General features: G+C 39.1%; 1 protein-coding gene across 1 annotated transcript in view; it reads left to right on the forward strand.

The window, feature by feature from the left end:
• The window catches only part of ATP10B (ATPase phospholipid transporting 10B (putative)), a 45,121-nt gene extending 31,325 nt beyond the window's left edge, over positions 1 to 13,796 (forward strand). Inside the window, exons 9-20 of the mRNA XM_017737477.1 lie at positions 507 to 686; positions 1,240 to 1,825; positions 2,338 to 2,444; positions 3,147 to 3,273; positions 4,740 to 4,924; positions 8,174 to 8,486; positions 10,091 to 10,167; positions 10,709 to 10,834; positions 11,948 to 12,148; positions 12,712 to 12,792; positions 12,900 to 13,004; positions 13,443 to 13,796. Coding sequence (XP_017592966.1) covers positions 507 to 686; positions 1,240 to 1,825; positions 2,338 to 2,444; positions 3,147 to 3,273; positions 4,740 to 4,924; positions 8,174 to 8,486; positions 10,091 to 10,167; positions 10,709 to 10,834; positions 11,948 to 12,148; positions 12,712 to 12,792; positions 12,900 to 13,004; positions 13,443 to 13,673 — 2,319 coding nt within the window. The 3' untranslated portion in view covers positions 13,674 to 13,796. The remainder of the gene's footprint in view (positions 1 to 506; positions 687 to 1,239; positions 1,826 to 2,337; positions 2,445 to 3,146; positions 3,274 to 4,739; positions 4,925 to 8,173; positions 8,487 to 10,090; positions 10,168 to 10,708; positions 10,835 to 11,947; positions 12,149 to 12,711; positions 12,793 to 12,899; positions 13,005 to 13,442) is intronic.
• The last annotated feature ends 212 nt before the right edge of the window (positions 13,797 to 14,008 follow it).

Raw genomic sequence — 14,008 nt, forward strand, 5'->3', positions numbered from 1 at the left:
AGTGTGCTACTAAAATTACAGAAACATTTCAGGAACAAGTAAATATGTAATTATTGCAGAAACTGGAGAAGAAAAGTTTGAGAGCATGTCTTTTTCTGGGAGCAAAATGAAACTACTCTGGAAACTAAAAGTGATACTGCTGTAACTAAACCATAAACACAAAATATTCTCTGTTGAAATAACTATCAGCTTCCACACTGAACTGGGAGATCCCAAGTATACATTCGTCTCCTTTAATTCAGGAGTCAGCAGTTTCAAAGTTAAGGGAGGCAGCATAGATTATAAGGATTTTTAGTAGATCTCAAAAGAAATAAAATTCTGAGATCATCTTCCTTTGGAAGATGTATTTCCTTCTAATTATCTTGTTATGCAGCTTTTTGAAAGATACCTTTTTTCCATAGATGTTAAGTACAAAAGACATTTTCTAGAAGTCTGTGAAGTCACTAGTTGTTCCTTGAGGACAAGGGTAAATTAAAATAATTCTCACTAAGTAATTACTCTTCCAGGAAAAGGACGTGACTCCCGATTGCAGGCTGCTGAGGCGAGTGAGAGAAGCTGCCCTCGAGACTGAAAGTCTTTCTCCTTTTATACATACGAGGACTTCCACATCCTTTACTGACTTTTTTCTTGCCCTTGCCATTTGCAATACAGTCCTGGTCTCCACAGCTACTGAGCCAAGACAAAGGGTAATCTAAATACATGAGGAAAATGGATCATGCTTCCATTTAACAACATAGAGCAGTGTCCATCGAAAACTGAAATGGTGAAACATGGCTTGTTTGGGAGTTCTCCTCTAGTTCCTTTACCTTTTCTGTAATATCTACTACTTCCCTGCCTGTGTATCACTTTCTAGCTTGTCTTTTTATGTTTGATGAATAGCTGTGGTGACCACAGGATGGGCAGTTTTTCTTTTAGCTTTTGTATTATATATGATGTAAGAAGTTTTTTGAATACACTGGGTTTTCTCTGATCTGCCAGGCAATTGACAGAACTACAAGGGTTTGATTACATCTTTGCTTCAGGGGTAGATATACAAATCAACATCAAATTTGGATGCTAACTCACATATGACTCCTCTATTGAGTCCTTGCACCACAGTTAAATGGCAGGAGAGGGGAAAAGGGGAAGTTGCAGTTATTATTATCATCATTTGGATGCAGAAAAGTAGAGAGAGGTTTTGAAAAGCTCTTGTAGTTCACATCTAATTATTTTTAACCTTCGTTTTTCTCATATTTCTAGGTCACAATCCCACCACCAATAAAACCTTCAGGAATCACCCTGGAGAAGATTCATCAGATATTTCAAAGGCTAAAATTAGCAAGCCTTAGTCAATCATTTTCGTCATCTCAGTCTAGTTCAGACCTCGGTGCCAGCTCCAGTGCAAAGAACACTGAGGAGCCTCTTGCTGTGCTGGAGAGTTGTGACAATGAAAATGATTGCTGTGCCAGAAGGAGAGGCCAGGAGCTCCAGGACAAGGGCAGCAAAGATATTGGTAGTGTTTCCTTGGATGAGGTTTTTAGGTCTGTGACTAAGAGTTCTCTGCCAACAGACTTTTGTTACGAGGCTGAGAGCCCAGATGAGGCAGCTCTTGTCTATGCTGCTCAGGCCTACAGCTTCACTCTCGTGTCCCGGACACCAGAACAGGTCACCGTGCAGCTGCCACAGGGCACACTCCTGACTTTCGATATCCTCTACACTTTGAGATTTGACTCAGTCAGGAAAAGGATGTCTGTAGTGGTGAGACACCCTCTAACCAAGGAGATTATTGTCTATACAAAAGGTGCTGATTCTGTTATAATGGACCTCCTGGATGACTCCGCCAAAGGTAATTAGCCAGGGAGATATTTCTGTTGTGTCTCCTAACAAAGAAGTTTGCAGTAGTCTTTTCTGCATGAAATATTGTATCTAGGTATTTGAAAAAAAAAGAATAAACTTTCTCTCATAGTATCCTTGCAGATCAGAACCAAGGTATTTATTTAACCCCAGAAGTACTTAGAATATGGAATGGGCTAATTAAAACTCACTGACAGCACTAACTCATGTGGACTCTGTACTCTGCAATAGTACTGTAATAAGGGCCGGACCATTGTTTTTCAGGTTTTCAGCAAGGGTGCTATAATACTAACAAAGAAAAACACAAGTAATGTTGTCTTAAAAGAAACAAGGATCTTTAGCAAGATTTCAGCTTCTACACAGCCAACACTTTTGAGCTATTAAAGAACTTGGTATTATATTGGAATCCACCTGTCTCTAATGCCCACTCTTTTTTAATCTTAGGCCATTAGATCGAAAATTATCTGTGCTTAAAATATGGAATCTTTTCCTTGTGTTTCACAGGTGATATTAGTGTAGAGAAGAGACTGAAAAGAATGAAAGAAAAAACACAGAAGCATCTGGACTACTATGCCCGTGATGGACTGCGAACTATGTGCATAGCTAAGAAGGTGAGAGAGCACCGGGCTCTGTACATGTCAATAGAATTACTAGAAAAATACAGTGGTTATAATTCTGCTTCAGACAACTAGCCAGATAGAGCCCATCTTTTTCTCCTTCTATTTGCCTTGTCTGGACTCTTTTTTTCGTCTTTTTCCTCAATATGAACAAATGATGGATTTTAGTCAGTCTCAAAGCATTTATTTCTGTTTCTCTTATGGTAACTCTAGCTAACCTAGTCTACAGTGCTTCCGAGCAAGAAACAAAGAGTCTGCAGAGCAGCCAACCTTTCTTACCTTTGCTTGGCATTCAGCTTTCAAAAATCTTGATCTCAGCCTGAGTTAGTGTATCTTGGTGTATCTTACTTTCATACAGAAGTTGTCAATATGCAACAAATAGGTCATATTCAAGCTCTGGAGAAATGTAAATCAACCCTCAGAAACTGTGCTCTCAGCTAAGCAAGAATTGTGCGAGCAAGAGTTTTTCTAGGTCATATTTTTGATCTCTGCTGTAGGTCATTTGTACAAACTACTTGTTCTTGCAGTTTTCTTTTGGAAAATTTGTGTTAAAGATGACACAGTACTTTTTTACCAGTAAGTAAAGTTACTTAAGTTTACCAGTTTGGATAGGAGTTAAGGCTCTGTGATCCAGAATGTTGGCATTCCTCTCTTATTTAAATTTCAAATAAGAGCTGTTTAAATTGTGTTATGCAGGTCTTGAATGAAGATGACTTTCAAAAATGGGCCAATTTTCGTCGGGAGGCAGAAGCGGCAGTTGATAACAGAGAGGACTTGTTAATAGAGACAGCAGAGCATCTGGAGACCAAACTCAACCTGCTGGGTAGCTAAAAATGAGAGTTGTCATTGTGTGAAGTATCACTTCCTCTCCATGTTGGCAATAAGACAGACAACAGTGTTGTAGTCTATATCTAAAACACTTCCTCTGCAGTTTGGAAATCTCCAGGCTAGGGACGTAAAATCCAATTACAGTGTCTACACAAGTTCTCATACATTTTGGGCAGCAGTAACTTTGAAAAAGTGTACTGAAACTATTTTGTGCCCCGAGCAAAGAACATATACATCAGTTGTTACTGTGGCTCAGCTAACACAGTAGATAATGAAGGTGCTACAATTTAATTGTGCATCCATGTTCTTGGATAAACCTATAAAATACTATAAATTAGCTTCAGTTTTGAGCACAAATTCCAAGGGAATTTTTGTAATTGAACTGTATTATAAAACCCAGTAACTTAAACATGTAGACATTTTGCTACTGAGTTCCTGCTGTTGTTGCATTGTTGTGCTTGCTTTGTGCACTTTGTAAAAGGATGTTTAGTATTAAAACTTACGTTGATTGACATTTTTGCATCATTCATCACCATCATATCTAACATCATTCTGTTAAATTATGGAGCATTCAGTGCTTTCTGTTCTATTCTGTTTCCAAACATTTGTTCTTTAAGACTTTGATTTCTGGAGTTGTCTCAGTCTCATTTTTCCCTGAATTCAGTTTGTGCCTATACTTCATTATCCTGAATTTCTGTGATTGCAGGATATCAGCATTGTGGCTTCTCATAATCTCGGCAGTGATTCTAAAAATTAGAGCAATAATAGTAAATGCCATATGGAGAACACATAAGTGGTAACATAGATCTTGTCAGAATCTGTTACCTTTGCCAATTATTAAGGCTCTATGTGCCCTCACAATTTAATTTCCAAAAAGTGTTCCCTTAAATCGATCTCTATCTTTAATGTACAACAGTTACAGCATCTTCAAACTGACCTCTAGTGGAAGGGGTAAGTATTGTAATGTTCAGATGGTGACTTACCAACATCATCAGGATGAGTGTTGGCATCTAAGTCTGTGCATTTTCAAAAAGAAAATGTACTCTCCTTTTTCTTCTGCATTTGACAACTGAAGCATCTGAATTTACAATAGGGACAGCATGCATTTAAACAGTCAAAGTTCATCTTTTCTGGTTGCTTTGATGGGACTTAATGCAGTATTTCTAAAACGCATATGGTGTGAGTCTTCTGCCAGCACATTGTCATTTTGGATTATTAGGAAGAAATGAAACGCATTGCAAAGAGCAAAATTAAGATTGTTAGACTTGATTGTTGACACATTCAGACCTTAATCTAAATGCAGATCATGTGCCTGTGTTTATTTGCTGGTCAGCCTTGGCTCAATTCTCGGTAAGTTCAAGAGCATGATCATCAAGCAAAGAGCTTTTTTTTGAGCAAGAAAATAGCAACTTGATTTTCAAGAAAAGTAAAATTATTTCTCTTCTTTTCCTGTTTGCCCAGGAGCAACAGGGATAGAAGATCGCCTGCAAGATGGTGTACCTGACACTATTGTGGCTCTCCGAGAAGCTGGGATAAAAATTTGGGTGTTGACAGGAGACAAACAGGAGACAGCAGTGAATATTGCATACTCCTGTAAACTTCTGAACCAAAGGGACACTGTCTTCACCATTAACACTGAAAATAAAGTGAGTAAAGAAAGACAAAATGCAGAGAATTTGCTATCTTGCCCTTTCTTTGTGTCTTGCAGTTTGGCATTCCTTTGCTTTAGATCTCACTCAACAATGAACAGTCAAAAAACTCCACATAGCATTAGGCCAGAATCTCTGCAGACCACACATAATATGGTGAATTGAAATATAAGGCACTTATGTGGTGTTTCATTCAATTAGAATACTCTGATTTTTCCTAATGAAAATATTCTTCTTAAAAATTACCTGAATTGCTAGGTATTACCTGAATTAGTAGCTTTAGGAAGAAAATAATATGCAATTTAAGTGCCTAATTCCTTAATAACATGGATATCTGGATTTCCACCTTACAATGGAAATTTCAGTTTAACCCTAGGTGATATCTTTTACAAGACATTTGGAAAATGCTGTATGAGTCAGCCGAGAAAAAGTATGAAGTTACAGATTTAAGTAAATTCAGAACTTTCTAATTGCATTTTCCCTAACAGGATTAGACTTAATCAGAAATTTATTAGCAAAAAATTTAATCCAGTATCTTTGTTTAAGCAGGGGCCAGTTAAAAACGCAGTCACTTTCTTGATATTCTATGGTGGCAAACATATTTGCTGATGTGCACAAATATTTTGTCAATTTCCATGGGCAACAAGAAGGGCAGGCTGTAGGTGAAGCAAACATAGTCCAAAATGAGGATAATCACCTCAAGGGCAGGTCTTACAGCTCCTGTGAGTCACTAAAACACAGTGAGCAAACTGTGGTGCAATCTATGGCTATTTCTGACAACATCTGTACAGAAGAGAGAAAATAGTCCTAACTTCCAAAGAGGGTAAATGCCATTATGGATGGTGAAAGTAAAAGGCTTTAAACAAACCAATTTGGCTTTTGCTGGATGTGGAGCAATATAAGCAAGGTACCAGGAAAATTATGCCTTAATGCCAGAAAGTGAAATGGCCATCACTATGCACAGCCTCACACCTCATCCCATCAGACATCCGGCCGGGACAGATTGCCTTGTGGATGGATTATGGGGACACCATTGTACAGACATGGTGAAACCAAACCCATTTGCTAAGGAAGGTCAGCCCTGACCAATTCTAAACACAAAATGATCTAAAATTCCAGCTTTGATGCCCTTTTTGCATTTTCTTGCTGGTGACCTCCTACTTCCTATAGAGACCTGAAAGCCCCCTGAGGTGCCCCCAGAGCAGCTGCTGCCTTTTCCCTGCTCTTTTTTTGGCAGCATCATTCATGGCCCTCACTCATCAGGAATAGGAGGCACAGTGAGTTCAGCTCTTCCAACAGTTGGCACAAGGCTGTGGAGGGCAGGCAGGGCTTCCTTGTGTGACCAGACAAGTCACCCATCTGGATTGTCTCAGCTTTTCCCCCCAGAGAACCAGGGTTTCCAATACAAGCTTGCTTTTCTCAATAAAGCTATTGTGAAGATTAATTAAATATTGTTAAAATACTGACTGTTTGCTTTATGGTAGACAATTGCATAGAACAGTGAGATGGCCTACTTTCTAACTGCTTTTCTTGCAGCAAGTAGCTCTCCAAATGAGAATATTTTATTCTATGCAAATAGCTGTCTCTTTTAATGTCACGGAAATAGAGAAACACGCAATGATGATACGGAATCTGGCATGGAAAACATTCCTTGCTGCAATGTATAATTTCATTTGAAATGCATATCTGCTTTAATCAGAAGCAGAATGAATACATTTAGGATGGAAATTAGAAGGTGGTTTCTGCCAGAGCATAGATGCTACAGGCAGGACCACCCTGGCTCCTGGAAGTGCTGGCACAACTGCTTACCTACAGCAGCCTCTGTGGCCCTAGATCCAGTCTCAGGAGCAACCTGCATACACACAGGGACTCGTGGGAAACCCCATGGTTCAAGGAATACTGGAGTTTCTCCACAATAAGGTTTAGTTCCCTCCCTTTCAAAACGAAAACAAAGACAAACTTCTGAAACAAGCTCCCAATAGCAGCAGTGAGGAACACAAGTAATATATACAAAGTACTTAACCTGTTAATTTTGCCAGTTAGGTCTTGAAGTGACTTCAGTGTGAAGGGCTTCTGTTTACCCCCTGAGACCAGCAGGCTATTCAAACACTGAGAATGAAATATCTTCCAGGAAGATGCAACGTAAATAGGTAGCTTGGCTGATTTGTTTCAAAAGGCAAGTCAAGGCAAACCAAGAATTTCCACTACTGTTTTTAGTTTATTTGCACAAGGATGATGTTTCTTCAATATTTTTAGGGGATTTAAATTTGCGGGCTAGATGCAGGTTTTTATTAGATGTCAGAGGCACATTTGATTCCAGAACCTCCCACTTAAGTGTAATTTAAATCTTGCAAACATCCTACACATGTACCTTATGCTACATAAAGTGAAAATAGCATTGTAAAGCTGAATCATCACTCAATAAAGCTGACAGAAAAGGTAGAAAAAGGAGTGATTAGCTCCTCAGATATTCATGGCCATGCCACAGAAGGAGGATTTTGAGTATTAAGAGGGAGCAAAATATCTTTGATATAATTTTGGGTTTTCTCTGATAGTGATGTGCCAATTTAGGAGATCTGAATGGGAGAGGTAAGAGTGTTCCCCTTAAGTCTGTTTCTATCTACTACCAAGTCAATTCCAGTTGTTGGCATATAAAAGGGAACTTGATCCAAAATTAAGCAGATTTGCTATGACAGAAGGACTTTCTCTTTGAGGCACAGTCCTGGAAATCATGAAGTTTAACTTCTATTCCTAATTGTGACGCATGCCTGATATGTGACTTAGGGAAGGCCACATTCTGAAAGTTACTGGATAATTTTGAACTTCTTGTTTCTCTTACCACAGTTTATTTCTCAAGGAAGCCAATGCTGCAATATCTCACATCATTCATATCAGAACTAGATTTTTCAATAGCCTTAAAAGAAAAATTCTCTTTTTAATTTCTGAATGCCCAGCATAAATGCAGATATGCCCTCCTGATATAAAGATTATTATATTTTCTCTTAAAATAATTCCTTACTTCAGTTAACTGGCTGATAAAATGTGCAGTGTTTGAAGGATTGGAGGGTGTTGTATTTATTTCAATATGTCAAATCAGATGAATCAGTGCATTTCTCAGTAAGCTTTCCCTAACGTTTTAGGCTTAAACCCACTGGCATGATTATACAAACATGCACTTGGCAAGGTGCTGTGCTGTAAAGGGAGATGGAGATAACTATTTCTCAAACCACGTCTGTTTTCTCACAGGAAACTTGTGAATCTCTCTTGAATTTAACCCTGGAAGAGGTGAGGAAGAATTATGAATATGACAAACCACGGAGTAAATTTTTTGGCATCACCCCAACATCCTTCTCAGCCTCTGAGGCCCCCAGCCCTGAGTTTGGGCTGGTGATTGATGGACAGACACTGAACATCATCTTCCAAGGAGGGTTGGAGGAGAAGTTCCTAGAGCTGACACAGTACTGCCGGTCCGTGCTCTGCTGCCGCTCCACTCCTCTGCAGAAGAGCATGGTAGTCAAGCTCATCCGGAGGCAGTTGAAAGTGATGACCTTGTCCATAGGTACCTCCACTCTGAATCTCGCAGGAGAAAGGGGAAGGAGGTTCTTTCTTTAAGAGAAATGTGTAGAAATTTATTGTACGGGGCAGATTTTTGTGCCATAAACAGACGCAGTGAGGAAACAGCATTGATTAATTTTTCCTGATCAAAACCCAAATAAAAGTCCTTTTTCAGCTTTCACAAAGAATATCTGCCCCCCTTTAAACAAGATGAAGACACTCTAAATTCAGAATCTCCCAGCAGTCCCTTTCATGCACAACAGTACAAACGCACATACATATTCCCTCCGAAATGTCCTTGTTTTGGGCCTGGAAAGCACTCAAAATTAGTCAATATTTTATCTTTTCATAAAGCCCTTTTCCTGTCAGATTTTCCCAACTGGTAAAAACAGTTATCTTCAGAGTGGTATTAAGCACTGACTCATTTGCCTTTTACCTCCAAATAATGTGAAATGCTTTGAGGTTTTCTTCCACACTTTTGGTAAGTGATGCCACTAAAATCCTTGCAGAATTGATTTAGATGACTCCAAACTAAAAAAATACACCTCTGTGGACAAAACAGAAAAGGCAGAGTGCTGACTTTCAGCGGGGGAAGACAGGCAGACAATCAATGTGATTGATAATGCAAGCTTCGTTTATTAGCAATACAGAGGCACTTATATAGTGTGAAAGTACATGCTTACCAGTTCTTTAATTAGTTTAAACTTACGAAAGCGCATCCTTACTTCTACATAATTGGGTTAGATAAAAGATAACATTCGGCAAGCTTCTATTATTTATGTTTTGACTTGAGAGATCAAAGATCTTCCTCCCTTCTCATGGTCAGTACATCTTATCAGCACAGGACTGTACCTCCTTAAAACTCCCTTTTGGTTCTCAGGCCTGTTTCTCACACAGGCATTTTCTCATGGAGGCATTTTCTTGTGCAGGCTTTTGCTTGTACAGTTCTTTTATTGATTTGTACCCTTTATCAATGATCCATGTCCCTGATCCTCTAACCATTCTCCAACAGCAGAGTCTGTTGTATTTTTAAAATTTTGCTTTGCCTTACAGTTCAAAACATTAGCTTTCATCCCTCTGCATCATTTACTTTACCAGCTAACTTAATTTACAATCTCTACATTGAAAGCAGCAATCGGCTGTTCTGTCCCTGGAAATTTGGTTATATATTTAACATACTGTTCTGAGTTGAAATGAGCAAGATAATTCTTGAAACTGGCTTGTTACATTGTCATCTGAATAAAATTTTTCATAGATTCAGAGAAAGTAGGGTGTTGCAAAATTGTTCCTGAGTACATGGATTTGGCCAAGCAAAACCACAAAATTATGCTGATGTAAATGATCTTGGGGTGGCTGTGTCACCACCCAGCCGGTCCTAATGCTGGGTTTTGCCCTGGTGGAGCCAAGTCTCCTGGGAAAGAGGGAGGATGTTCCTCCCAAGACCAGAGCCTTGATGTCAAGCTTGATGCCACGTATCAGTTCGCCTGATCAAGATGCATGGTAGTCTGGAATAGTTGAAATAATCAGCACAGCTGAGATTATGTCCTTCTTTTGATGGAGGTAACTTTTCTTGCACTGTTATTGTTCCCTCCTGTCTTCCAACTCTAGGGGATGGTGCAAATGACGTAAGCATGATTCAAGCAGCTGATGTTGGAATTGGAATATCTGGCCAAGAAGGCATGCAGGTATCATCTCAGTTTCTTTCCTTTCCTCTTTTGTCAGGTAGTCCATTGTGGCTTAATAAGTTTCATAGCACCCAACACTCTAAAGTGTCATCTTAAAAATGCAAGGTGGCTTCATAAATTAATATACACTTCATAATTATGGGTCCAGCCAAATAAAAGAACATTTTGAGCCAAAATTAGCATGCAGGGACAAACCTGTGTTTACTTATGAGCCTGGAAAATTAGCAGATGTCTGTCCAGTATTAGGTGAGCAGCTGTATTCTGAATGCTCTCAGCTGCTGCATTTACAGGTTTTGTGGATTCTCTTCCACTGTCTTCTGCCCTGAATCATTTCCCAAACATCCCCCTTCCTTTTCTTCCTGAAATTGAGAGTTCTGCAGAGATTGAAAGTTCCAAATGTGTTCTTGAGGGTTAGTTTGATGGTTTCTTTCTTCCACAATATTAAATAGGAGAGAAGTATTTCACTGTCTATGATGAAATTTCATTGTACAGACTGTGAAAAAGATATACTGTAAATGATGTTCTATTCCTTTTCCCAAAGGCTGTGATGGCCAGTGACTTTGCAATATCCCGATTTAAACACCTCAAAAAGCTCCTTCTTGTCCACGGACATTGGTGCTATGCTCGCCTGGCGAAGATGGTGATTTACTTTTTCTACAAAAATGTGGTAAGATGATTAAAATTATGAAGTTTTCATCCTAGCAAATCTTAATTCCAGATCTGGGGGTTTTTTTTGTCGGTTGTATTTGGTTTTTGCAGGTTATACTCTTACTTTCTATGAAGCTGTAGTTTGTGTTTCTTCATTTTGCAAGGTTATAGTACGCCCCTTCCTTCTTAGCAAGGTGCTGCATAGAGCATTGAGGATAACACAGGCTCTAAATATATTTTGAAATAACATTATTCCAGAGGGAAAAAGGACTCAAGGCTTAGTAAATTTATATGGTAGCACAAGAAATTTTATTAATAATATCTATGAGGCTCAAAAAAAAATTTGCATAAGGAATATCAGATTAATAGCACTTGAATGTAGAAGATGAGTGTGCACTAAGAATTGCCTGCCTGTGAAACCTCTGAATTTTTACAGGAATAACTTGAAAGAAAAGATGCAGTCCTATCTGTCATTTTTATTAAAAATTTAATGTATACACAAATGAGCTCTGCATTGAAGTATAACATAAAATGGAAAAAATGAAGTAATTCAGTTTCTACAAGACTGGGCAAACAAGTCAATTTGACATGAAATACACTCTGAGCATTAAAGGCTTTTTATTTAGAATTCAAGGTATCTTTTGTGGAGTTTTTAATGATTTTCAATAAGGATTACTTCTTATCACTGTTAAAATTTGTAGTGGAAATTAACACTTTTCTTTCTTTGATTGAACATCCTTTTAGAGTTCAAAGGATATTTATTTGCAATGTGAAATAGTTCTCCAGACTGGGATGCTGCTGTTCTTTCATCTCCCCAGTAGCAATAGGGAGCAGCACGCCTTTAATTCCATATGGACAATGAGACTGTAAAAGGATTTTAAAATCTGGTGCTCACAGCTGTGAACAGTTTACTTAATTATTCTCTGATATGTTCTTAAAGAAACATAATGGCTTTTAAAAAGCTGTATCACAGTGGATCACTGTGAAACAGACACTTAAGATATACTGCGTTATGGAATGAAGTGCAGTGCCTTTAACCAAAAAACCTGTCTCTTAGGATACTCTGTTACAAACCGATGTCCCACATAAACGTCACAGGTGGAACTACGTGTTTGTATTTGCTTCTCCACAGTGCTACGCCAACCTGCTCTTCTGGTACCAGTTCTTCTGTGGGTTCTCAGGCAGCACCATGATAGATTACTGGCAGATGATTTTTTTCAACCTCTTCTTCACCTCAGTGCCCCCTCTTCTCTTTGGAGCCCTTGATAAAGATGTTTCTGCAGAAACACTCCTACGTCTGCCCGAGCTGTACAAGAATGGACAAAATTCAGAGGTATGTCATGATTGCTAAAATAACTGCTTGATAATACCAAGGTAAACAGGTTTTTTGGTTTAGGAATGAGGGAAGGAAGAGTTTAGGCTTACTTGGAATGTTGAAACAACAGGAGCCCAGCCTTCTGTCTCTCCAGTATTGAATTCCACTCCACGGGAGCTGTCACCCCTGCCACTAGATAAGTTTACTATGACAAATAGTCAAATTAAAATGGCAAAAAATAAATGCTTCACTAGAAGAAAGGATTTTTTACCAAATTTATAACTCTAGAAAGAGTTTTGATAAAGAATTTGAGCCATAATATCCCTTCTGAAGGGATGCGACAGTGAAATACAGCTTTTAAGACTCCTTATAGAATTGTTAATATTCCTAAGGTTTAGTTTTACTTAACACAGAGATAAGCCTTTGGCTTAATCAGTGGCACAGGAGGCATTTACTCGTGGAGGAGACCAGTTAGCAATAATCAGTAGTCTGAATGGAAGAAAAACAGACAGCAATTATGTTTGCAGGACAGACTAGAGACGTATATATCCCATCATAACTACTGTCATTAACTCTTGCAGATATACAACAGATCAACTTTTATTATTACAATGTTGGATGCCTTCTATCAGAGCCTCATTTGCTTCTTTGTCCCCTATTTCGTAAGTAACAGGCTCATTAATATTCTCAGGGTCCTGTCCTCCTTAGAAGTAGGAAATTCAGTTCTGAATAGTCAGGGCTCACCACAGTCTCTCTACCTGTTTTGTAGGCATACGAGGACTCTGACATAGATGTGTTTTCCTTTGGAAACCCCATCAACACCATTTCCCTCCTGACCATTCTCTTGCACCAGGCTCTAGAAATGAAAACATGGGTACGTGTTTGACTTTTCCTATTCACAGCACTCTTGGTTTTTTGTGAAAGTTGCATCCCGTGTAAGCATGGAATATCATTTACCTGAATTCTGGGTCACAGAGTAAGTAAAAGTTGAGCTGAGATTTCACATAGTGCCAGAATTTTTTATTGGCCCCAGCTTAATATTGTCATGTGCACAGTGACAGAATTTTTTTCTATCATGCCTTTGGACAGGATAGTACACAATATCTGCATACTTCAATATATGAGGAAGTGTTACTTAGAGAACTGGATTCATTGTTGTTTTCTAAATTCATTTCTGGCTAATTCTTCTACTGCAGATTTCAGTCAAACACACTGTTAGATGCATTCTTTCCAACTGTCTCCGTCTCCTCCTGTCTTACACCCAGTCAGGGTCTCACAGGCATCACTTAATTTTCTGCACTTGTGCTTGCAGACTCTGCTCCAGCTAGGAACAATGATCTGCAGCGTGGCCTTTTACCTCATATTCTCGCTGATCTACAACACTGCCTGCCTGGTCTGCAACCCGCCCACCAACCCTTATTGGATTATGGAGAGACAGCTCAAAGACCCCATCTTCTACTTACTGTGCCTTATTACCCCTGTGATCGCACTCTTACCAAGGTTTGAATGTTTTCCTCTCATTTTTCCTTTTGTGGGTTTGTAGACATGTGAGTGAAGAAACAATAACGATGTGTACAGATATGTGATTGCCTTGGTTTGAAAGACAGGTGTCTGCTAAGGAAGGCAGAAGCCTCCCTTGGAATGGCAGATGCAGCCCTCTTCCCTCCGAGATATTATAATTTTGAAATCAAGGGCTTTTAGGCAAAAATGTGGGAAATAGGAATAACAGTTCTTTACTATTATATATACAACCAGTCAAACAAACAACAATAACTATGGCAGTAACAGCAAACAATCACAAACCCAGTCCCAGCCTTCTCGGCTGTCAGGCCCTTTCCCCTCGGGTGCAGTTCCGCTCGCAGCCGGCAGGGGCGCTGG

Source organism: Corvus brachyrhynchos, unplaced genomic scaffold (assembly GCF_000691975.1).
Source record: "Corvus brachyrhynchos isolate BGI_N302 unplaced genomic scaffold, ASM69197v1 scaffold16, whole genome shotgun sequence".
NCBI lineage: Eukaryota > Metazoa > Chordata > Aves > Passeriformes > Corvidae > Corvus > Corvus brachyrhynchos.